At 39.2% G+C, this 23957-nt stretch overlaps 1 protein-coding gene across 4 annotated transcripts in view; it reads left to right on the top strand.

Annotated features, from left to right (window-relative positions):
- Positions 1-400: 400 nt before the first annotated feature.
- The window catches only part of SNX7 (sorting nexin 7), a 300077-nt gene continuing 276520 nt past the window's right edge, over positions 401-23957 (top strand). For all 4 annotated transcript variants that reach the window (XR_007154931.1, XM_047871974.1, XM_047871973.1 and 1 more), the window contains exon 1: positions 401-614. Coding sequence is in view for 3 of the 4 variants with exons in the window: in XM_047871974.1 (XP_047727930.1) it covers positions 435-614 (180 nt within the window). In the remaining variant the exon portion in view is untranslated. The remainder of the gene's footprint in view (positions 615-23957) is intronic.

Below are 23957 nucleotides of genomic sequence, written 5' to 3'. Positions count from 1 at the left end.
TATGGGCTTTTTCCCTGGGCCGGATGGGCCGGCTGCCTTCCAGCCTCCTTGCGGATTCCCTGAAGTTGATGGTTTGCTATGTCGCTCAAGCCCAAACCCCTGCCCCCGCGGAAACCCACGCTAGGCAGTCCCCGAGCCAGGGCAGTGGGAGGACGCCCCCGTCCTAGTTGGGAGTGCTCGCCTTTCCTGCAGTGCACAGCGGCCCTTTCCCCACCCTCGCCAGGGCCAGCGAGCCCCACTCCCGAGTCTCCCGCAGGCCCCAGGCCAGGTGGGGACGATCCGGCCCTGCGCTCGCCCCGGCAGTTCCGCGTCTGCGCAGCGGGCGAGGGGCTGGAGCGGGGCCGGCCGGGGAGGTGCAGGATGCGCGGGAGCCAATGGGCAAGCTCGGGGGAGAGGGGCTGGCAGCCGCGGCGGGCCGGGCGCGCACTCTCGGGATGGAGGGCGAGCGCCTGGCATCTCCGGCGCGCTCCTCCGGCCTCCCGGCTGGGGGCGCCGGTGGGGAAAGCCCGGGGGTCGACGCCCCCCTCCTGGGCAGCAGCGGCTCCTCCACCCTGCTCCAGGCCGAGGTGCTGGATCTGGACGAGGACGAGGACGACCTGGAGGTGTTCAGTAAGGTGAGGGCGGCGGCGGCGGCGCGTCCCGGGAAAGTTCCAAGTCAACTCCAGGAGTTGGCACCGCGGTGTGGCAGCCGCCCCGGCGCGCTGGCGCGTCCCCGGCGGAGGCTCGGAGCTGCAGATGGGTGGGGTCTCCCCCGGCCGCCCAGCCCCGCCAGGCAGCTGGCTGCACCCGGGGCTGCGTCCGGGCCGGGCTCCGAACCACAGCCGCTCCCTCCTCTGCACTTTGACCTTCGATTCGGCACGGCCTTGGCTTTGCGCGTCTGCAAAGTTGTGATTTCCCCCCCCCCCGCCCCCCCTTTTTCTCTTTCCCTTTTCTTCTCTGACGCGGACACCTCATCCGGACGGTTTCCGAACCAGGGAGGCAGTGGCCCGAAAAGTGCCCCCGCCCTAGCAGCTTCTTTTCGGGCGCAACCAGCCCCGAACTCTGGGAGAGATTTCATTCTAGTCTAGAGAAATGATTCCTGATTTAGTGTTACTGATTGTGGGTCTCAGGCCGGGGTGACTGACACCCGAGGTGAGTCTCAAGCCCAGCGAGAAGAGGTGGCATGGGAATCCCCTCTTCAGAGAAAACGGTTCCTGGGTCCAACAGGAAGCTCCTCTGTTACGGAGTTGAGGATTTTTCGGCCAGCAACTGCTACCCAACCCACCGCCAGCCGCTTTCGTTTTTCCTTTCCCCGGGGAAATCTAGGACCAAAGGGCCCTCTTAACTTGTAGTATAGTTGCAGGGAAACTGATGGTTAGTGGTAGGCTTGTGGCGCTTGTAGACCGGTGGTTGTAATTTCTTTTAGGAAAAGAAAAATACCTTTCTTGCAGGGCTGTTAGAATGTCAACCCAGTTTCTTAACGTTGCTGCTGATAGAAGACTTGCGATGACAACAGTGTATTAATTGATAAGAAGTCTGTGAAGTACTTACATGTTAGTTACCTTGAGGTGTTAGGTAAAGCAGCATTCCTAACCACAGCTATATTCTGGGAGAGTGAACTCAAAGTTACCAAGTTGAACAAACAGACTGTGACCCCAGAGAGGGATATGCAAAACTCCTTTCTCCCCTAAGGATTGAATGCAATGGTAGGCACGATTGTATTCTAGATGTTCAGACAGAGAGTATCAGCTTTGTGCTCTTGAAAAAGTTAATTTGACCTTTCAATGTGTTTAAATCCTAAAGCATTGGAATTATTTTATGTACACTTGTAAAAAAAATTAACACTGCCTTTTTATATTCCACACATTCTGTATGTTCAGACCAAGGACAATTGGCCAGTGCTTTGCAATGCCTTCTAAGAAACTATGAGTCTAGGCGTATTGGTGTAGGGCTCTGCATTGTGAAACTTCCAGCATGGGGTAGGGAGAGTGTTGGGAGTGGCAGCTGTGTATCACAATCATCTAGGATTGTTTTGTCCTGTGCTTTCTCTTTCCCCAGAATCTAAGTTTCCCAGCCCCTTCTTAAAAATGCCCCCTTTGTCAGAGGCAGATCTAAGGAGAAGCTATTTGAAATTTAAACTTCAGATGTTCCTTTGCTCTAGGCCTCTGGAAATGTTGAAAGTTCCTGAAAATTGTTGATGTTCTAGGTTGCCCCCAGAAACATTTCTAAGTTAGCATGTCTGGTAAATTGCCTAAAGCTATCTCAGAAGATCTCAGAAGAGATCTCAGAAGAAAGGAATCTAGATCTCAAAGGCTCCAAAGAGCTGTTGAGATTTCTTTTCTCTTTCTAGATGAACATTTGTTTTTTTCTTTCTAATTTTGTTCTGTAAGTTTTTTTTTTTTATAAGGATGTAAGCTTCACCTCCATACACCTGGACCCGCCCTACTTGTTAGGGTATAACTACACGTGTAGACACTTAGAAAAAGTTAAGAACCACTTTTGTAGAAGCTGGCTGGCCGCATAGGTTAAGGTAAAGAAAGATATAATGTTTGTTAAAGTCTGAAAACAATACTTGGAAAAATTTTAAGTTAGCTACCTACTTGAATTTCATTTAGTTGAATTTTACAACCATTAACCACAGTTAGTTAGACAAGCAGATTTAAGAAAGTCCTCTCCATTGGGCCTGTTGTCTCTACCACTCCCTTTTGATAGCCTGCTCCTCTGTGGAACTCTCCCACTGACCAGTTTACCCTGGGGTGCTTTCAACAATTACTTCTAAAGTATACTGTCATTACCCTTTAGTACTTTGAGATCCACTACTTTCATATTTAGCGTTCATTTCCTTTAGATTATTTGTGAATATGTATCACACTCCCCTCCAGAAGTTTTTTAAAGAGTGGCGTCTTTGGCTTATTATTAATTCTTTTATTCCCACGATGGAAGTGCATGACAAATACATGTTAAATATTTTTTGTGTAATCCTGTGCTAAGTATTTGGAAAAAAGAAATACATGATTCGGTTTTTGCTGTCAGTCTTGGAGTCCAGGTGGAAGATGTGACAAGTTCTAAATGGCAACATAAATCAGCAGAGATGGAAAACAAAACAATGTATTGTTCTGAGTTTTCAAGTAATCCAGTGAGGAGAAAATGATACCAAATCTCAAGAGACCATAGGGAATGTAGATGATATTGACTTCAAAGAGTCAATATATATGTTGGAACGTAGGGGAACATGACCAATGATTCAAAAACACAAAAAGGATAAACATTATAATAATAGTGTAATAATAGTGTTAGAGCTGAGCCAAAATGACCTGCAGCTTGCAAAAAAATTTAGAGAAAAGAGTCCAGTTTCTCTATTTTTTTAAAAAAGTTATTTTTTAAAGAAATAACATGAAAATAAAATATATAGCCTTTATTTTATTAAATACTGTTATATGTAGAAGGAGTAACTGAAACATAGCAAAGGTAGCTAGGTCACAGTGAAACACTGAGGTACTTACCTGGTACTCAGTAAATGATAGATCTTGTGATTGGTCTTTCTAAAAGGTATTCGGGTCTACAAAATGAGATCTATTACCATCTAAGATAAACTGCCAATTTACAGATGGAATTATCCTCACCACTAGTCATCTTTGAGGGGACATGGATAGTAGGCTGGTGCACCAAAACTAAAAAAAAAAAAAAAAAAAAAATCCTTTTTAAATTTTATTTATTATTTTTTCAAAAAAAATTTAATGTTTATTTATTTTTGAGAGAGAGTGAGACAGAGTGTGAGCGGGGGAGGGCCAGAGAGAGAGAGTGAGACACAGAATCTGAAGCAGGCTCCAGGCTCTGAGCTGTCAGCACAGAGCCCAATGTAGGGCTCGAACCATGAACTGTGAGAACATGACCTGAGCCGAAGTCGGACGCAACCGACTGAGCCACCCAGGCGCCCCCAAAACTCTTTTTTTAATGTAATAGGCAAAAATGAAGCTCTGGAAGGTATAGGTAGGCTTAATTTCAGTCTCCAGCAAAGCTATGAGAGCAATAGAACTTTTTAGTATTTTGTTTATAAACACTTTGAAAAGAGAGAGGTGATCTGGTTTTATAAGAAGGATAGAAAATTGTTTTTATGATAAATCAGAAATACAACAATGAGCATGTTTATGTAAACAATGCTTTTGAAAGAATCACTCATTTTTGTGAAAAACGTTCTTTTTGAAAGAATAATAGAATATAGCTTTTGAGACAACCAGTTCCTATGTATATTGGAAATCTGTCAATCCCAACATAGTGATAGAGGGACATAATTATTCTATTCAACAATTCTGTCAGAGACATAGAAGAAGATAATGGAAATTTGGTTATTAATTCTTCATATTTGTTCCCTGAACTGTCTCTGTTCAGTTATGGCCCTGATAACAATCAGAATTCTCGACAGTGACTGAAATGAAGAATGTTTAACACAAGAACTACTTACAGAATTTGGGGCAGGGTTCAGGAACAAACGAAGGATACTGAGGTAGTTAGAAACTTGCTGAGGCCAAAAAAAAAAATCCATTAGCACCTAGCGTTTAACGGGAAGAGGACAGATACAGTGTTGCTGGAATCCTATGAAAGCTGGATCTGTAGAAAAGGGGCCACTTTCACAGGAGCTGTATTTACAGAGATGTAGCCAGAAGTGTGCCTCTGCCAGAAATGTGGTGCCAAAGGAAGGAAGAAATAGGCAGTATACTCCTTGAGTTCCTCTCCTCCTGCTATTGGGTCTCCTGCTTGTGACCTTCCCTGGGCAAGCCACTCAGGTGATGTTATCTCTAGGGGTTGGCCTCCCAAGCACAGAGTAGATAGATGGTGGGAGCTGGCAGATTGGGGGTGAAAATAAAGAATAACCAGCATAAGACATAGTACAAAAATGTGGCCAGTAGCTTTGGATAAAGATAGCCACATCTCTATCTCCTATCCTGTATGCATCCTATATGCTCTTCTGTGACCTGCCACCTTCCTATCGAGAGATGGGATCTCTGCCCCCTCCTTGAATCTGGGTGGGATTGCGACTGCCTGATGATTTAGGTGTGGTGGAGGCGATACTGTGCAGCCCCCAAGGCTAGATTCAAAAAGGCAGTGCAGGTTGTGCTTTATCCAGCGGGACACTGTGCTTTTTGGATCTGATATGTAAGAAATGTCTGTATTTGAAATCCTGGCTCCACGGCTTAATAGCTTTGTTTCCTTGGGCAAATTACTTAGCCTCTCAATGCCTCAGGTTCTTCATCTGTAAAATGAGGACTGATAATAAATATGAGAATTAAATGAGTTACTATGTGTAAAGAATTTGTGAATAGTTCCTGCCTTTAGTCAGCACTGTTGACTCCTCAGCAGCTATGCACAGGCACCATAGGATTCTGTTGTCCAAAAAGAACTGCAATAATGGGCATATTCTATATCTGCCTGTCTAAATGTGGCAGCCACTAGCCACATGTGGCTTTTGAGCACTTGAAATGTGACTAGTGCATCTAAGGAACTGACCTTTTAATTGTATTTAATTAAAAATAGAAGCTGTAAGGGCGCTTGGGTGGCTCGGTTGGTTGAGTGTCCGACTTCAGCTCAGGTCATGATCTCGCAGGCTGTGAGTTGGAGCCCTGCATTGGGCTCTGTGCTGACAGCTCAGATTCTGTGTCTCCCTCTCTTTCTGCCCCTCCCCCACTCACACTCTGTCTCTGTCTCTCTCTCTCTCAAAAATAAACAAACATTTAAAAAAGTAAAAAAAAAAAAAATAAAAATAGAAGTTGCCGACTGTGGCTAGTGACTATCAGTTTTGCTCGAGCAGAAGCCTAAACAGATCATTATTTTATTACTGGCTTAACTTATGGTTACTCAAGAAATATGAATAAATGAGTGAGTAGTTCCCTTGGTGATCTGCACTGAAATATAAAAACAACAAACATATTGTACATACATATGCACACACATATCTGCATACATATGTGTGTAATGTGTGAATGTATGAATGTATATGTATGTATAGGTTATGTGTGTACATATAGTGTGCAAGCATCCACGAATATATGTGAATATTTGTGTATATATGTGTGTGTGCATTCTCAACTGTCTAACTCACTTAAAATCTAGAATGTAGGATTATAGCAGTCAGGTCATGTATTCTCCTTTCCCTGGCCTACATCCTGATCCTGCCTCAGTGGGTCTTACCATTTTGATGGTTAAAAAAAGAGGAACTCATAAAGCAAAGGAAAGTAGCACCGATCTAGGACATTTATTCCTACCGCTACAGGTTCCACCATCTACCATCATAGCCTTCTTACGTGTTAAGTACTCTTATATTCCTCCCAGAGGAGGAAGAATGGTGAGTGAAGTAGAAAGGAGCTAAAAAATCCTCAAGTTCTGGGGAGCCTGGGTTGCTCAGTCATTTAAACATCCAACTTTGACTCAGGTCATGATCTCATGGCTCATGAGTTCAAGCCCCGTGTTGGACTCTGTGCTGACAGCTCAGAGCCTGGAGCCTGCTTCAGATTCTGTGTCTCCCTCTCTTTCTGCCCCTTCCCCACTCATACTCCTTCTCTCTCTCTCTCTCTCTCTCTCTCTCTCTCTCTCTCTCTCAAAAATAAAAAAACATTAAAAAAAATCCTCAAATTCTCCTTATGTATAAGCATATATGGTCAGCAATAGAATGTAAATAAATAAATAAATTTCGGAGTAAGTTTAGGGAGACCTTGAATGGGATCATTTTAGGTACAAACCTTCCTAGTGGTTTTCAGTGACTGAAAGCAAGATCAGTTTACACAAATGACATGATACTGAATCTAAACAGACACCATATTTTCAAGGTCGTAGGGAGTATTAGTTGTAGTCTGTAATCTGAATTGTCCATGCCACTTCCGAAGTTTCATTCCATTCTCTGTATTATAAAGGGAAATCAATGTCTCTATCAGAAATTGGCAGAGGGATATATTATCTCATCCAGATGCCAGTGCCCTGTTATTGATTCTTTGGAATGCTGTATTGAGACTGAGCCTGAGATCTTGTTTGGGCTGTTAGCAGACAGAGGGTTGGATCCATGTACACTGTCTTACACTAGCATGAGCATTGGGGAAGGCTGCCCCAGCAAGTCTTGCCACACATGTGCCATTGTGAAGGAGAATAAACAAAGAGGTTTCACTGATGCTGTGTTTTGACATATGAAGAAAGGCTAAGGAAGAACAAAAAGTAGTTTAGCTTGGAAAAGACTTCAGTTAATTCTTTCTGAAGAGTTGTTATGATCTAGGTTGGTTAGATGATTGTAGTTTTGAAGGGTGAAACTAGAACTGCTAGGTCAAAAATATGAGGAGACAAGTTTTAGGTTCATTTATGGATGAATTTTCTTTTTTTAATGTTTATTATTTTGTGAGAGAGAGAGTGCGAGTGAACAAGTAGGGGAGGGGCAGGGGGGGGGGGGGAGAGAGAATCCCAAGTAGGCTCTGCACAGACAGCAGAGAGCCTAATGCAGGGTTCAAACTCCAGAACCTTGAGATTATGACCTGAGCCGAAGTTGGATGCTTATCCAACTGAGCCACCTCGGCACTCCAATAGAAGGATTTTCTAATTGAAGTTTCCAAAATGAAAAGGGATTACTCAGCATGGTCATGAATTCTGCCACTAAAAAAGTTTTAGCACAAGCTGGATGACTAACTGTCCCAGAGGAGAGGAGGGTGTGACAACCGGACCATCCCTTTCCACTATTAAGAGGCTGTTACAAATGGAATTTTAACTTACTAAATTCAATGACAAGAGCAGTGGAAAGTCTTAATTAGATGATCCTACTCCTCTCTTCAACCTAATTCCCAAATCAAACTATGTTCTGCCACTACCTAGTTTTTATATCTCTCTTCCCACATTGGTTATTGTTTCCATTTAATTCTCTGCTAGTGATGTGACAATTTCTTAAATAGCCCAGATAAAATACTTAGCATTACCTTCTACTTACCCTTTCATTCATTCTCCATGTCCCGACGTATGTAAAAAGTCCCCATCAGTTTTATCTTCTTGGTATCTCTGGAATCAGTGCCTTCTTTCTGTTCCCACTGCTACAAGCAGAGTTGTTCTACAGCTACTTCTGAGAACTGCTGAGGTAGTTTCATAAAGTCTGAGTCTTCTCATCTTCTGCCTCTAGTCTATCCCACATGCTCACAAGTATGCTGATGTTTCCAGAGCACACATTTTGCCACTCGAGGGGCTTGATCAGGCTGCACGCTGGCTCTCCTGCCTCCAGATTGTGTCCTCTACAGCCTTACTACTCAAGAGTCTATGAATCTATCACATCACCTGGGCGCTCCTTAGAAATGCAGTCACAGAACCCACTTTCCAGGCCAAATGAATCAATCTATAGGTTTCCAGGACTCCCCAGTGATTTGTTTGCACCTTACAATTTGAAAAGTACTGATCTAGAAGCACTGATGTAGGTTGTTTCACTTTGTTTCACAAATTCCTTTGTGTTTTTTATGGCCTAATGTGAAGTTATCTCTTACCTAAGAGTTTCTTCATTCTTCAGCTAGAATTAATTTCTTCACTGTGTGCTTCCCATAATACTGTTTTCAATCTCGTAATACTACATTGTCTTGTGAAGAGGTATTTATTTCTTATCTGTAAAATTCTGATTTCTTGTTTGTCTCCAATAGATTACAATTCTTGATGGTAAGGGAATAAGAACTTTAAATATTTATGGGATAAATATGTTAATGAATGATATGGCCTGTGACTTTTTTTCCCCTGTGTATAGACCCAGTTATTACAGTAATTTGCCAATGATCTGTTTTCAGTAAATTCAGTTTGTATTGTGTTGGTCTTTCCTATCAGGATACTAAACCAAATAGAATTAAAACAAATTGGTCTTAATAAATGGTCAGTAAATATTATTGCTGGATGACACAGAGCTATGTTAAGTGTCACTCCTGGACAAAATATCCTGTTTGGATTGTATTAGAAGAAATAAACACAAAGCAAACAAAACAAAACCAAAAACCCAAGGGAATCATTTAGGAACCTTCTTTTACCTGGAAAAATAATTTTTTTTTAAAGCCAGTAGCACCTATCTCAATCAGGAAGCTCAGTTGCAAGCAATGGAAACTAATTATGGCAGGAAAGGAATGAAGTGGTGAATATTAGCTGGCTCACAGAGTAGATTTGAAGGCTGGAAATGCAGGTGCAGAAAGGGATAGGCACCAGCAGAAACTATAGTCAATGTTATATTTGGAAAAGGGACTGGATGTTGTCTAGCCAAAAGATAAAAATCCATGGGAACCTTTAGCAAAGGTTTTTATGCAGACAACAGTATTTATTTATTTATTGGTCCATGACAATGGGGAGTATTATTAAAAATATTTTTGGAAAATGATTTCAAAAGTCTCCAGATTTGAATGGAATATACTCTAAAAAGTATACTTTATTGAGTTCTTATTTTTAAAGGTTTTTATACTTTTTTAGTAATCTCTACACCTAATGTGGGGCTCGATCATGACCCTGAGATCAGGAGTCCCATGCCTTTCCAGCTGAGCCAGCCTGGCGCCCCTACTGTATTGAGTTTTAAAGGTGGAATTTTATTTCTGTATCCTTGAGGTTCTGAGAGGATATTCTAATATAACTCTGCACTGATAACCTGCTACAGTTTTACAAATGAGTGTGATCAAAAAAACCAGATTCAATAGCTCTCGGTTGTAGTGTTCAAAATTTATTTTATTCTTGTATTTATTTGTATCCCACACTTTCCAAAGAGGACAGAAGAGGCTGTAATAAGACTAATTGTGAAGTTAAAATAAACTTTTACAGTTACTCCCTTTAGGAATGCATGTTAAAGTTTTCTCAATAAACAAGTGAAAATTTATATGTTTGAAAGATTTTCTGATTTAAATGGAATATTGTAGTAGCTCTGGAACTGCATATACCAATCATGCTGGATAACACAATGTTGATACCTATAGTGCTAATAAAAAAGGATAGAGTCAGGAAATCAAATTTATTAGCAAATACTGATGTAAAAAAATCAGTAAAATGCACTTATGATAAAACAGAAGGTTAAACCAGTAGTTTTAAAAATCAAAACTGAAATAATTATATATTTATATATAATGCACATATGTATGTATAATTATATATATATATATATATACATAGTATGTGTGTGTGTATATATATATATATATACACACACACACATATGTTTGTTTTACTTTGAGAAATGCTTTGGTATAACATACTCTTTGTGATTGTTTTTAAACTAACTTCAGTGAGGTATAATTTATATACTATAAACTTCAGAGGTGAATGATTTTTGTTAATTAAATTTAATGAGTTGTACAATCATCACTGCAAACCGGTTTTAGACCACTTTCATATCCCCCCCCCCCCCACCAAATCCATCACATCATTTACAATTAATCTCTGTTTTTACTTCCAGTCATAGACAAGCACTAATCTACTATTTTCTGTCTCTACAGATTTGTCTTTTCAGGAAATTTCATATAAATTGAATCAGGCAATATGTGGTCTTTTGTCTCTGTTCTCTTTCATTTAGCATAATACTTTTAGGTTCATTTTCTTGTAATTTTATTATTTTTTAGTCATGGCTTTAATTTTTTGGTAGAAGAAATAAAATTTCTATTTTAAAATGAAAAAGGTTAGGGGTGCCTGGGTGGCTCAGTCAGTTGAGCATCTGACTTCGGCTCAGGTCATGATCTCACAGTTTGTGAGTTCAAGTCCCACGTCAGGCTCTGTGCTGATGGCTTGGAGCCTGGAGCCTGCTTCAGATTCTGTGTCTCCCTCTCTCTGTCCCCCTCCCCCACTCACACTCTGTCTCTCTCTGTCTCAAAAATAAAGTAAACATTTAAAAAAAATGAAAAAGGTTAATCATTTACAATAAAACATTAGAAAGAGAAATTCTACTTAATATTGAAAGCCTTATTATGTGTGATCAAAAGCAAATGGCAAACTCTTGGTATAGGAATCTTCAAAACTGGGGGAAAAAAAATCCCTAATTTGTTCTTTGGTACTAACTCTGAGAAAGTTAAGCGTGTGTATGCACATACATACATATATGCATACATACATAAATGCATTTTTATATATTTAATTGAACACTGAATGATTATTTTCATCAACTTTCACTAGTTATGCTGTAGTACAGGCCACAAGATCTCAGTGGCTTGCTTATAATAAAAGCTTATTTCTTTCTCGTAAACCTGTCAACTGTAACTGAACTGTGAGTCTGTTCCAAGTTTTGAGTCTGTTACACATGTCTTCTTCATTTAGGGATCAAGACTGAAGGAGAGACTCCTAACTGGGACATGACATTCCTCTGGCAGAGGGAAAAGAATATGAGTGCTGGTGGAAATAGGCAATGGCTTTCAAATCTGCCCAGATATATGCCATTATCCAAATAAGTCACTGATCAAATCCATTGCGGTGGGAAACTAATCCTTCCATAGGAGGTGCTGAAAGTCACCTGGCAGTTGACTAGGAGATATAATCTTCTCATAGGAAGACAGAGGGTCACTGGGAACAATCATATCATCTCCCACAATGGTCTTGTGACAAAGTTATAGGCAAACAGCATGTTGGACCTCTCTGAATAAGTAAAACCATTTTTTTTCTATAGGTATTAAATACAAAAAAGAAAATTGTCCACTAGGTAAGAAATTATCCAGTCATTAGTCCAATCAGCTAATGCTTATGATAGTCTCAAGCCCATATGAATCCTTAAAAACCTCTAGTTGTACAACAGATTTCTTGCTTTGGACAATGAATGTGGAACATTCATTTATCGTGGAGTTCTCCCATCCTGTTTTTCAAGACCTATAGAATGAGGATGTGAATACTTAATAATTCTGAGGCAGTTCATATTAAAATGAGTTTTGTTGTTTATACCTTCAAAGCTGTTTGCTTTGTTGCAGCCATTTGCCACCTTTCTGGTCCTCCCGCATTCTGAGTTCTTTCCTGTCATAGACTTCATTGGTTTTCCAGACCAGAATCCGTTTCCCTCAGTGTTTTTCATGATTGGCTCCTTTTCAACATTACCTCCTTAAAGACACTTTCCCTTATAGCTCTGTCAAGAGCATCCCCCTTGCTCCCTGCCTTTAACTCCTTAACCCCAGCAACCCACCCTACTTTTTTGGGGGAATTTACTCCCTTGTTTATCAATACCTATTCATATCTGGATTTTCTTGTTTTTTCTCTATCTTTACTTATTATCTCCAACCCTCCCACTTAACTAAAGCGTAAACTTCATAAGAGCCTCAGAAGCATGCCAGTCTTGGCTGCTGTTACAGCCCCAATCCAGTGCCTGACACATGCTTGACATTCAGTGAACATTTGTAGAATGAAGTAAAGCTGCTATACTGGGTGCTTTTTGTGTGCGCACATGTCCTGCAAGTGATGGTTGAGCTTTGGCTCTGCCAGTTGAGATCAGCGATTTATTATCATCCCTTGTGGTTGATAAACTTATGATTTATAAAATGCAGATGATGATAATTGCACTGGCTTCCATCATGTTATTGAGATGATGAAATGAAATAGAGTAAGTATATGGTGCAAAGGCACAGTCGCTGTCCTGTATTTGCTATTTAGAAAATTTCAGTATTTGCTATTATGGTATATAAATATAAGATTAATGTTTTTAAGTTTTATAAGCATCTATTTTGCACTTGTAATGAGATCTTCAGAGACTCACACATGTATTTGTTCCTGTACATTTTTTAGTTACTATTGAGAGTGCTACTGGAATTCTGGTATTGTCTTTTTTTTTTAATTCTTTTTTTCTTAATGTTTTTATTTATTTTTGAGACAGAGAGAGACAGAGCATGAGCAGGGGAGGGCCAGAGAGAGAGGGAGACACAGAATCTGAAGCAGGTTCCAGGCTCTGAGCTATTAGCACAGAGCCCAATGCGGCGCTCAAACTCAAAGACTGTGAGATCATGACCTGAGCCAAGTCAGATGCTCAACCGACTGAGCCACCCAGGCGCCGCTGGTATTGTCTTTTAAATGCTTTATTACAGGCTTACTCATTTTATTGCTCTTTCCTTTATTGCAGGCTTTGCAAATATGGCATTTTTTACAAATTGAAGGTTTGTGGTAACCCTGTGTCAAGCATATCTGTTGGCACCATTTCCCAACGGTATTTGCTCACTTTGTGTCTCTGTGTCACATTTTAGAAATTCTTGCAACATTTCAGTTTTTAGCTATTATTATATTTGTTAATGGTGACTGTGATCAGTTATGTTTGATGTTGTTATTGTCATTTTTTGTGGGGTGCCACAAACTGCAACCATATGAGACGGCAAACTTAATACATAAATGTTGTGTGTGTTCTGGCTCCTCCACTGACAAGTCATTACCCTGTTGCTGTCCCCTCTCCTTGAGCTTCCCTATTTCCTGATGCACAACAATATTGAAATTAGGCCAATTAATAACCCTACAGTAGCCTCTAAGTGTTCAAGTGAAAGGAAGAGGCATATGTCTCTCGCTTTAAATGAAAAGCTAGAAATGATTAAGCTTAGTGAGGAAAGCATGTTGAAAGTCGAGATATTCCAAAAGCTTTGCCTCTTGCACCAAATAGCCAAGTTGTGAATGCAAAGGAAAAGTTCTTGGAGGAAATTAAAAGTGCTACTCCAGTGATCACACTAATGATAAGAAAATGAAACATCTTTATTACTCATATGGAGAAAGTTTCAGTGGTCTGGACAGAAGATCAAACCAGCCACAATATTTCCTTAAGCCAAATCCTAATCCAGAGCAAAGCTTTAACGCTCTTCAACTCTGTGAAGACTGAGAGAGATGAGGAAGCTACAGAAGAAAAGTTTGAAGCCAGCAGAGATAAGTTCATGAGGTTTAAGGAAATAACGCATCTCCATAACATCAAAGTCAAGGTGAAGCAACAAGTGCTGATGTAGAAGCTGCAGCAAAGTATCCAGAAAGTCTAGTAAAGATAATTAATGAAGGTGGCTATATTAAACAACATATTTTCAGTGTAGAACAAACAAGTTTCTATTGGAAGAAGATGCCATGTACAACTTTCATAGCTATAGACAGGAGAAGTCAATGCCAGGCTTTATAGCTTCAAAAGACAGGCTGACTGTCTTGTTAGGGGCTACTGCTGCTGGCGACTTTAAGTTGAAGCCAGTGCTCATTGACTATTCTGAAAATCCTAGAGCCCTTAAGAATTATAAATCTACTCTGTGCTCGATACATGGAACAATAAAGCCTGGATGATAGCACATCTGTTTACAACCTGGTTTACGGAATATTTTAAGTCCACTGTTGAGACCTCCTGCTCAGGAAAAGAAAAAAAAAACAGAGTCTTTTCAAAATATCGCTACTCATTGACAATGCACCTCATCACCCAAGATCTCTGATGGAGATGGACAATGAGATTAATATTTTCACGCCTGTTAACACAACATCCATTCCGCAGCCCATGGATCAAGGAGTAATTTCAACTCCTTAAGTCTTACCATTTAAGAAATATGATTCATAAGGCCATAGCTGCCATAGTGATTTTTCTGATGGATCTGATGGCAAAGTAAATTGAAAACCTTCTGGGAAGGATTCACTATTCTAGATGCCATTAAGAACACTTGTATTCATGGGAAGAGGTCATGATATCAACATGAGCAGGAGTTTGGAAGAAGCAGATTCCAGCCCTCCTGGATGACTGGGAGGGGCTCAGGACTTCAGTGGAGGAAGTAACTGCAGGTGTGGTGGAAATAGCAAGAGAACTAGAAGTGAAGCCTGAATATGTGACTGAATGGCTGCAATCTCATGATAAAACTTTCACAGATGAGGAGCTGCTGCTTATGGAAGAGCAAAGAAAGTGGTTTCTTGAGATGGAAACTACTCCTGCTGAAGATGCTGCGAAGATTGTTGAAATGATAGCAAAGTATTCAGGATATGACTCAACTTAGTAAATAAAGCAGCAGCAGGGTTTGAGAAGACTGACTCCCATTTCAAAAGAAGTTCTACTGTGGGTAAAATGCTATCAAACAGCATCCCATGCTAAGAAGAAATCGTTCATGAAAGGAAGATCCAATTGATGAGGCAAACTTCACTGTTGTCTTATTTTATGAAATTGCCGCAGCCACCCCAACCTTCAGCAGCCACCCTGATAGGTCAGCAGCCATCAACATCAAGGCAAGGCTCTCCACCAGCAAAAAGATGATAATTCACTAAAAGCTCTGATGATGGTTAACATTTTTTAGCAAGGAAGGGTTTTGTAATTAAAGTATGTACTGTACATTTTCTAGACATAATGCTATTGCACACTTAATAAACTACAGTTTCGTGTAAACATAGCTTTTATATGCTCTGGGAACCACAAAATTCATTTGATTCACTTTATTGCAATATTCCCTTTATTGCGGTTGCCTGGAACCGAAACCTCAATATCTCTGAAGTGTGCCTGTGTGTGTATAGCTCCCCGTTTGAGTAATTCATGATAAATAGTATTAGTCATGTTATTTCAGGGGATAAGAATATTATTGGTACAGGTGTTTTAACTGTCTACTGGTTTTCTTGATACATTATAAGCATAGATTAAGTCTCTTCAGGAATGCCCTTAAGGTTGTTGATGTGGCTAGGTAACGAGGCAACTCAGCCTTTTCTCTGGAAACTATTTATAAAGATGGAGCTTTGGTGTAGGGGAGTAGTTTTAATTTAGTGTATGCCAGAATCCGTCCTGGTCATGCCTGTTAAGTGTACAGTCAATTGATAATGCTGTACCTTTTTTTTTTTTATTACATTCCTGAGTTGAATCTGCAGTGTTATCTGCCCATAGGACATATTTTCAACTTCTTCAAGGAATTCTGGTTAGAATAATTCTTTTTCCTGGCTTGCTCCACTTCTACTTAGTCATCACTGAATCCATAATAGGTAGTTGGCTGATACTGTGTTTAGTATGTTATCCAGTACCCCAAACTTATTTTAAGACAAGTTTAGGAGACCTTTGTCATTTGTGGATTTAACATTAGTGGCTTTAAATGGCTTCAGCATGCAGTAATATGACATATTGGTAAGGCACACATACAGGTACACCAGTGGTTTGGAGGACACACGTAGTGAGGGAGCCTCACCTTTCAGCCTTATCATCTTACGTGTTATTTATTTGTCCTTGTTTATATATGCAGTATTCTTTATGAGGTGAGTAAAGACAGTAAGTTTGTGTGTGTGTGTGTGTGTGTGTGTGTGTGTCTGAGTGTAAAGAATATATCCTTATTCTATTTGGACACACCTTTTATAACTTTTTAAATGAATTTTATTATGGAGTATTTTCATGCATGCAAAAATATATACAGCTCTTCTTCATTTACATTGGTGTTTCATCCTGGCAAACCCATCGTAAATTGAAAGTAGTATAAGTTAAAAATGTATTTAATACACCTAACCTACCAAACATCATAGCTAGCCTAGCTTACCTTAAACATGCTCAGAATATTTACATTAGCCTACAGTTGGGCAAAATCATCTGACACAAAGCCTATTTTATAATAAAGTGGTGAATAGCTCATTGACCTGAGATAATGAATTTGTTGAATACTGTCCTGAAAGTGAAAAACAGATTGATTGTATGGGTACAGCATGGTTGTAAGTATATTGACTATTTACCTTTGTGATGATAGGGCTAACTGGGACGCTGCTGTCCAGCAAGCTGAGAGTATCATACTGCACACATATCACTAGCCCAAGAAAAGATCAAAATTCAACACCAAAGTATGGTTTCTACTAAACATGTATTCCTTTCTCACCATTGTAAAATTATAAATCATAAGTATTGCTATCTGGTTAAAAATAGGTGCGGGGGGGAGGAGCTGAGTAATGGAACATACTCTAAAGGGTTGTGGTAGGGTTTACATAAGATAATTTGTATAAAACTTTCAAGCAAGTGATGTGTATAACACATTGATTCATATTTTTTAATCCTCTCCTTAATCTTCTATGATCTAAGGTGAGATATGACCTCTCTGACTTACTAGAAACTCTTTTTTTAAGTACACTACATTTTGGGGGAGGTGGACTGATAACAAATAACATCATTTGTTATGTCAAATAAAATGATTTGAAAAATTTCTATGGTTAGAATATAGCTTTGTAGTGCACAAAACCTGAGGAAGTCCAAGTACATTCAAGGCAACACTGTTAGAAAATAGAAATGCTAGAAACAGAAAAATGGATAAATAAATTATGGTATATGCATACAAGGGTATATATACTACATAGCCCTGGAAATTATGTCAAACAAGATTAGAGTGTTGTATGCCCCTTTATAGAACACGACACAGGCTGGCTTTTCCCCCAATCACATTTTCAACAGTGTTCCACAGAAGGCCTTTCTGATTTTTTATTATTATTATAAGCAGGCAGATTGGAAGGAGCTGTAAACCAAAACACAGCTGGTAAGTCTAAATTTAGGCCCATCAGGATGAGTGTCCCTCATAACACAGTTTCTCAAACTCCTTCCACTTTAAGTTGCTTTTTTACCAGATGTCTCTTGGTGTGCGTGTTTCTTGCGCATCAGCAAATTTTATTTGCGTGGCCTTTTCATGCCATGATTCTGATTTATCACACTTCTCACATTGATTTTTTTCCCTCTACTTGTAAAAAGAAAATAGCTGTTTGTGCACAGATGGTGGATAGGATTTAGTATTATCAGAGTAATTCATGTTATATTTATGAGATGTTCCCAAGTAGCCTTTTACTGAGAGATAGGAAGGACAACTCTTAGGAAGGTCATATCTAACCTTTTAACCTGTTTCTTTAGTATTTATCTCCTGAGTATTCAAATATTGGCAAGCCATTGTTTATTTTAAATTTCAGCTATATATTTTATTTATTTCAGTAGTAGAACTTTGAAACCATCTGAGAGCATTAAAGGAGAGAGGCAAAAACGTTTCTCAGAAATTATTGGAGTTGCTTGTTAACCTGTAAGAAAATGAGTGAATGGAGCAAGGATGAAATACTGTAATCATCACTCCTTCCTTCTTTTCTACCCTTGCTTCCTTCCTTAGATCTTTATTGTGTACTACTCTATGTATAGAAATGCTGTCAGTTTGCTAGGCTGCCATAACAGAGTACATAGATTAGGTATCTGAAATAAGAGACGTTTATTTTTTTCACAGTTCTGGAATCTAGAAGTCTGGAATCAAGGTGTCAAGGGGGTTGGTTCCTTCTGAGGGCAATGAGGGAAGGATCTGTTCCAGGCCTCTCAACCTGACTTGTAGATGGCTGTCTTCTCCTTGCGTTCCTTAACGTTGTCTTCCCTCTGTACATGTCTCTGTGTCCAAATTTGTCCTTCTTATAAAGACACTGGTTATATTGCATCAGGACCCACCCCAATGACCACATTTTGACTTGATATCCCCTATGAAGACCCTGTCTCCAAATAAGGTCACATTCTGAGGTATGGGGTCTCAGGTCAATTTTGGAAGGACACAATTTGACCTATAACCAATGCTTATAATAAACCAAAAGTAGGGGTGCCTGGGTGGCTCAGTGAGTTAAGCATCCATATCTTGGTTTCAGCTCATGATCTCACAGTTTGTGGGTTGGAAACCCCGTCGGGCTCTTTGCTGGCAGTGCAGAACCTGCTTGGGATTCTCTCTTTCCTCACTATGCCCCTTCCCCCACTCACGGGCATGCACTCACGCTCTCTCTTTCTCTGAAAAATAAATAAACTTCAAAAAAAAAAAGTAACAAGGAAAACTTATACTTAGTTGGTAAGTGATTGTGTCAATACATTTCAATATCATGTTAACACAATTCTAACTAATGTCTGTTTATTTCAGTAAAGTCATTTAAGTGGTTTCTCTTTAGATGGATGTGTTGGTTTGGAGTAAGGGTAAAAGACAGTGACTTCTTGCAATAATTTGGCTTCACTATTATACATGTTCACATCTCACCCTGAAATCATCCCAAGATTTTTGGGGTATGTGTGCATGCACGTGTGTGTTTTCACTATGCTAGCTGTAAGAAAGATATTCAATGTTATTTAAGAAGTAGAGGGGCGCCTGGGTGGCGCAGTCGGTTAAGCGTGACTTCAGCCAGGTCACGATCTCGCGGTCCGTGAGTTCGAGCCTCGCGTCAGGCTCTGGACTGATGGCTCAGAGCCTGGAGCCTGTTTCCGATTCTGTGTCTCCCTCTCTCTCTGCCCCTCCCCCGTTCATGCTCTGTCTCTCTCTGTCCCAAAAATAAATAAAAAACGTTGAAAAAAAATTTAAGAAGTAGAGAATTATCACACAGATAAGTTCCCTTCTGCTTTTATCTCTTGAGGAAAGAAAATGAAATTATGTACTTTCATTGTCCAAAACATCATAAGATAATGGACATCTATCTAAATGCTAAGAATAAATGAATGTATAAATAAAGTTTGGGGGTGGGGGTGGGGAGAGAGAAAGAGATAGCTAACAGGAGAAAGGAGCCCACATTATTGTGGGGGCGAGACCTTTGTTTATAAAGAACAAATTTTAATGATCCATTTCCCCTGAAAAGCATCCACTACAAAAGGTGAAATGGAGGGCTTTTTTGGTTAATTGCTTCTTTGGATCTTCTCAAACACTTATTTTCTTCTCTTTTTCCTGTCCAAATGTAAATCTTTTAAGTATTGTCATTATATTTTCTTAACTTTTTTTTGAAGTGAATATAAAACTCTTCGGATAGTCAGTTTTATTGAGGTTTTAAGAATGTTCTTGAGTGATTCATAGTAATTTAAATCCTTCTACTGAAATCTTGGATGTTGCTAAATTTCAGCCTGTAATTTTCTTCCTCTGCTCGATATTGAAGCATATTTTTGACACCACACTATGCTCACTGGAATTGTGAGCCTTTGGAAATTCATGCAGATCTTTCCCACTCTACAAAAGGATGCATTTTAAGCAGAAAGAAATAGAATGCTAAATTATGTAGTAGGTATAAGAAATGGGTTGTGGTGAGTTAAGAGGGTGATTACAAAGAATACCAAAGCACACAGTTGTGTGCAGTGTCAGGGAAATTTAAAGTACGTTTGCTCATCAAATTAAAATTTGTCAGCTTTAAAAGCTACTACAGCCTTTACCCCCACCCCCACACCCCACTATCTCAAAGTAGAGCATTCTTGTGAAACCTTTTGTAAGCGAAAATGATATAAAGCAAAGGAGCAATTTCCATTAATCTATTATGGAGAAAGTTTTTGAGCATTCCAAGACCCAAAAAACAACCTCTCTTAGGCTTTTCCGAAAGCTTAGGATACATTTTGCTAAAGGATGCGCAAAATAAATTGGGATAAAGCACAGATGCACATAGGCACAGTTCAAGTCATGGAGTTTGACGCCACAACGCTGAGTGTAGTTCCTGGGGAAGGAGCTTGGTGGCGCCACCCTCACTGCTTGGGATGTACACTACCTCTATGAGGGCTTGCTGCAGAACAGTTACTGAACACTATTTTCCCCTTTTTCCATGTGAGCGAAAATCCTCTTTGGATTGCAAAAACGTGTACTTAAGTAATGAAGTGGCTATACTGTATTCGATATATACTGTATATAGAGAGTTTTGTGCATGCTGATGGCACATTTATTTGGAACCTCTAAATTATGTTTTTAATGGCTGTTTAGTGTTCCATTGTGTTAGCATTCCATAATTTATTTTGATAAGCCCAATGTGATCCCAGACATTTTAAATTTCATATTTAATTATGCAGCATTGATGAGTTAAGTCAAATATAATCCGAGTTTTTTTTGCCCAATGGCCATAGACAACTGTTTTAACTTATTCCAGTAGTTCCTACTGTCTTTGAACATATTTTGCACAGTGTTGACACTAGCAATTTTAATACCTTTCTCCATATATGTTTATTTTAGAATATTTGGAAATATAGAAACTCATAGAAAAATATTAACCTCAACAGCAATTCCAACACCTGAAATAACTTCTGCTAACTTTTTTGGTATAGCTTGTAAGTTTGTGCTATCTCTCTCTCTCTCTCTCACTCTCTCACTCTCTCACTCTCTCACTTTCTGTTTCTCCTATCCTCTCTGTCACACACACATAAACACACATATACACATTAAGAATCTAACTGTACACAAATTTTATGTTATTTTCTTTTAATAACATACTATGAACCTTTTTCCAGCAACTGTATTCTAAGTTACTTCTAAAACATTACTTTTAATCACTTTATTGTATTCTATCACATGGATAAACTTTATGGTAGCCTATCATAGGGATATACCATAATTTATTTTGCTAAACTTTTGTTGCAAAACATTTATTGTCTCTATGTTTTTCTGTGTCTGATTAACCCACTTATTGTCTTAGTTGTCTTCTATTCCTTGGTCTAAGTCATACCTCAATGTTTTTCCTTTCACAAATCATTTTGTAATCACAATAACCTGAACTTTTTTTTTTAATTTTTCAATGCGTATTTGTTTTTGAAAGAGAGAGAGAGGGAGAGAGAAACAGAGTGCAAGCTTAGGAGGGGCAGAGAGAGGGAGACACAGAATCCCAAGCAGGCTCTGAGCTCCAAGCTGTCAGCACAGATCCTGATGTGGGGCTGGAACCCATGAACTGTGAGATTGTGACCTGAGCCAAAGTCCAACGCTTAACCAGCTGAGCCACCCAAGTGCCCCTAATCTGAACGTTCTTAATTTGAGCAACTGTTGTTCTTATCTCTTCACCTGGTGTGTCTTACCCTAATATCTCCTGTATTATTGCATTGAGGGGTTAACCAAATGCTGTATTGTAGTTCACATAAACTAACTTTTTGTGTGGAAAGAGCCTTGAGAACAGGGCTCTGGATGTAACTGATGCTTCCAAAGTGTTTAAGTTGATTTGTTTTGAGGGGAAAAATAAGTCCATATTATGATTTCAATCTTTTTTCATTCCTAGTACTGCAAGAAAGTTCCTTTTCTTAAAACGTCAGGATCTGCTACAATTTCCTGTATTAATGCATTTAGAAGTTGTATTATTTTAGCCTTTGAGGTGGGAGAGATTTTGCAGATTTTTAGCTCCATCTCCTCAATTTAACCTTGAAAGGCTGAATTAATTGTTCAAAGTTACCTGTTTAGTCAGTGTCAGAGAAAGAACTAGAACCTAGTTTTTGGCCTCCTTTGTAATGTAATGTAATGTAATGTAATGTAGTTTTGTTTTGTTTTGTTTTTCTGGCTAGGACTGGCCAACTCTGTTGCTAAGTTTGATGGACTTGATTGCAGAATTCATCTCTACGTGTGTTGGTTAACTTTAGTCTGTTCATAACATAGCAAAAGACAAAATTTTTGATTCTGAAATCTGGATTCTTACTTTTAGAGACTAAGAGTTGTATTTAAAAGAAAAAGTATAGAGTTGGAAACATCATTATATACTACTGAAGAAATAACTCAGATGTCATATTGATACTGTTAGTTTTATCTTTACATATGAAAAGATGTATTTAACATTTACTGCATATTATCCTTTGGTTTCATTTAAAATTTTTTGTTAAAAAAATAACATCCAGCCTTCCCTTCCCTTTCTTTAAAAATGATGCCTGAGGATGGGGCACCTGGGTGGCTCAGTTGGTTAAACTTCCAACTTCAGCTCAGGTCATGATCTCACAGCTTACCAGTTCGAGCCCCGCGTCGGGCTCTGTGCTGACAGCTCAGAGCCTGGAGCCTGCTTTGGATTCTGTGTCTCCTTCTCTCCCTGCCCCTCCCCCAGCTCATACTCTGTCTCTCCGTCTCTCTCAAAAATAAATAAACATTAAAAAAAAAAAAATGATGCCTCCGGAAACAACCAGCATGTCCAAGGAAGTAGCCAGTAGGATTGGGGCTGACGAGGGATCCAGTGTGGTTGTGAGTAAATATAGGCTGCTTGGCTTATGTGGTCAGGTCTGAGAAGACAGCTGGCCTGGATAGGAGATTAGTTACAGGTAGGAAGATTGAGCATATAAGTAAATATCTTCAGGATAATGGGAGCCAGGCTTCTCTCTGCTGGAGAAGAGTTACAAACATGGGAAGAGGGGAGGCTGGAAAAGTCAAATGGTATCAAATTGTAATTGGAGGTATCAGTGTGAACTCCTAGGATTTAATATCTATTTATATTTCTATCGATCTGTATATATCTACATCCAGATGTGTATCTGCGTGTGTGTGTGTGTGTGTGTGTGTGTGTGTGTGTGTTATACATACATTTCCTATCATTCATATCTTGGTTTCCAAATTCCAGTTTCCTCTAAAAGGAACCAGAGCTCCTTGGAGAAATATCTGATTCCATAACTGGGTCAGGGAAAGTATAAGGTAAACCTGAAACATCTTATTTTGCCAAGTTATGTTATATAAAGTGCTCTGGAATAATGAAGACATATCAAAAACACAGAGGTGCCAGCATTAAGGAGCTCCCACTAGGCAGGTTTGGATACTTACAACATCAAAATAAATTACAGTATTTATGGATTACAACCCATTGAGTAACATAGGAATTGTGAGTCTATACTCACATAATTAAGTAAATAAATACTCTTTATTCTCCTTAGTAGGAAACCTACTGATAATGTCAAAATTGAAAAAAAAAAAAAGCAATACGTATATTATTTTCAAATAAGGAATGTAACAAGGAAAAAAAAACAGCAAATAGAGTTCTGCATTTGCTTCTGAGAAGCATGACATGGGAATAGCAATTCTGGAGAAGAGGAAGCTGCTTTTTAATTTGTCTTGTTTTATTTTAAACTCTGTAGAATTATTTGACTTTTAAAAACTATAAATATACTTTTTTATTTTGAAATAATTTCAAACTGGGAGAAAAGTTGCAAGAATATCACAAAGAACCTAGATTTCCCAAATATTGCCATTTCACAACTTTCGCTTTATCTGTCTGTATGCTAAGTTGAGTACATTGGAGACTTGCTGTTTCATTACTCCTAAATAGATCTGTGTGTATTTTTTTTAAAAAAAAAACAGGGACACTCTCCTACTTAATCACAGTATGCATATACAAATCAGGAAACCATACAGACACAATAC

Source organism: Prionailurus viverrinus, chromosome C1 (genome assembly GCF_022837055.1).
Source record: "Prionailurus viverrinus isolate Anna chromosome C1, UM_Priviv_1.0, whole genome shotgun sequence".
Taxonomy (NCBI): domain Eukaryota; kingdom Metazoa; phylum Chordata; class Mammalia; order Carnivora; family Felidae; genus Prionailurus; species Prionailurus viverrinus.
The sequence above is the reverse complement of the archived record's forward strand: the minus strand, read 5'-3'. Positions and strand labels throughout refer to the sequence as shown.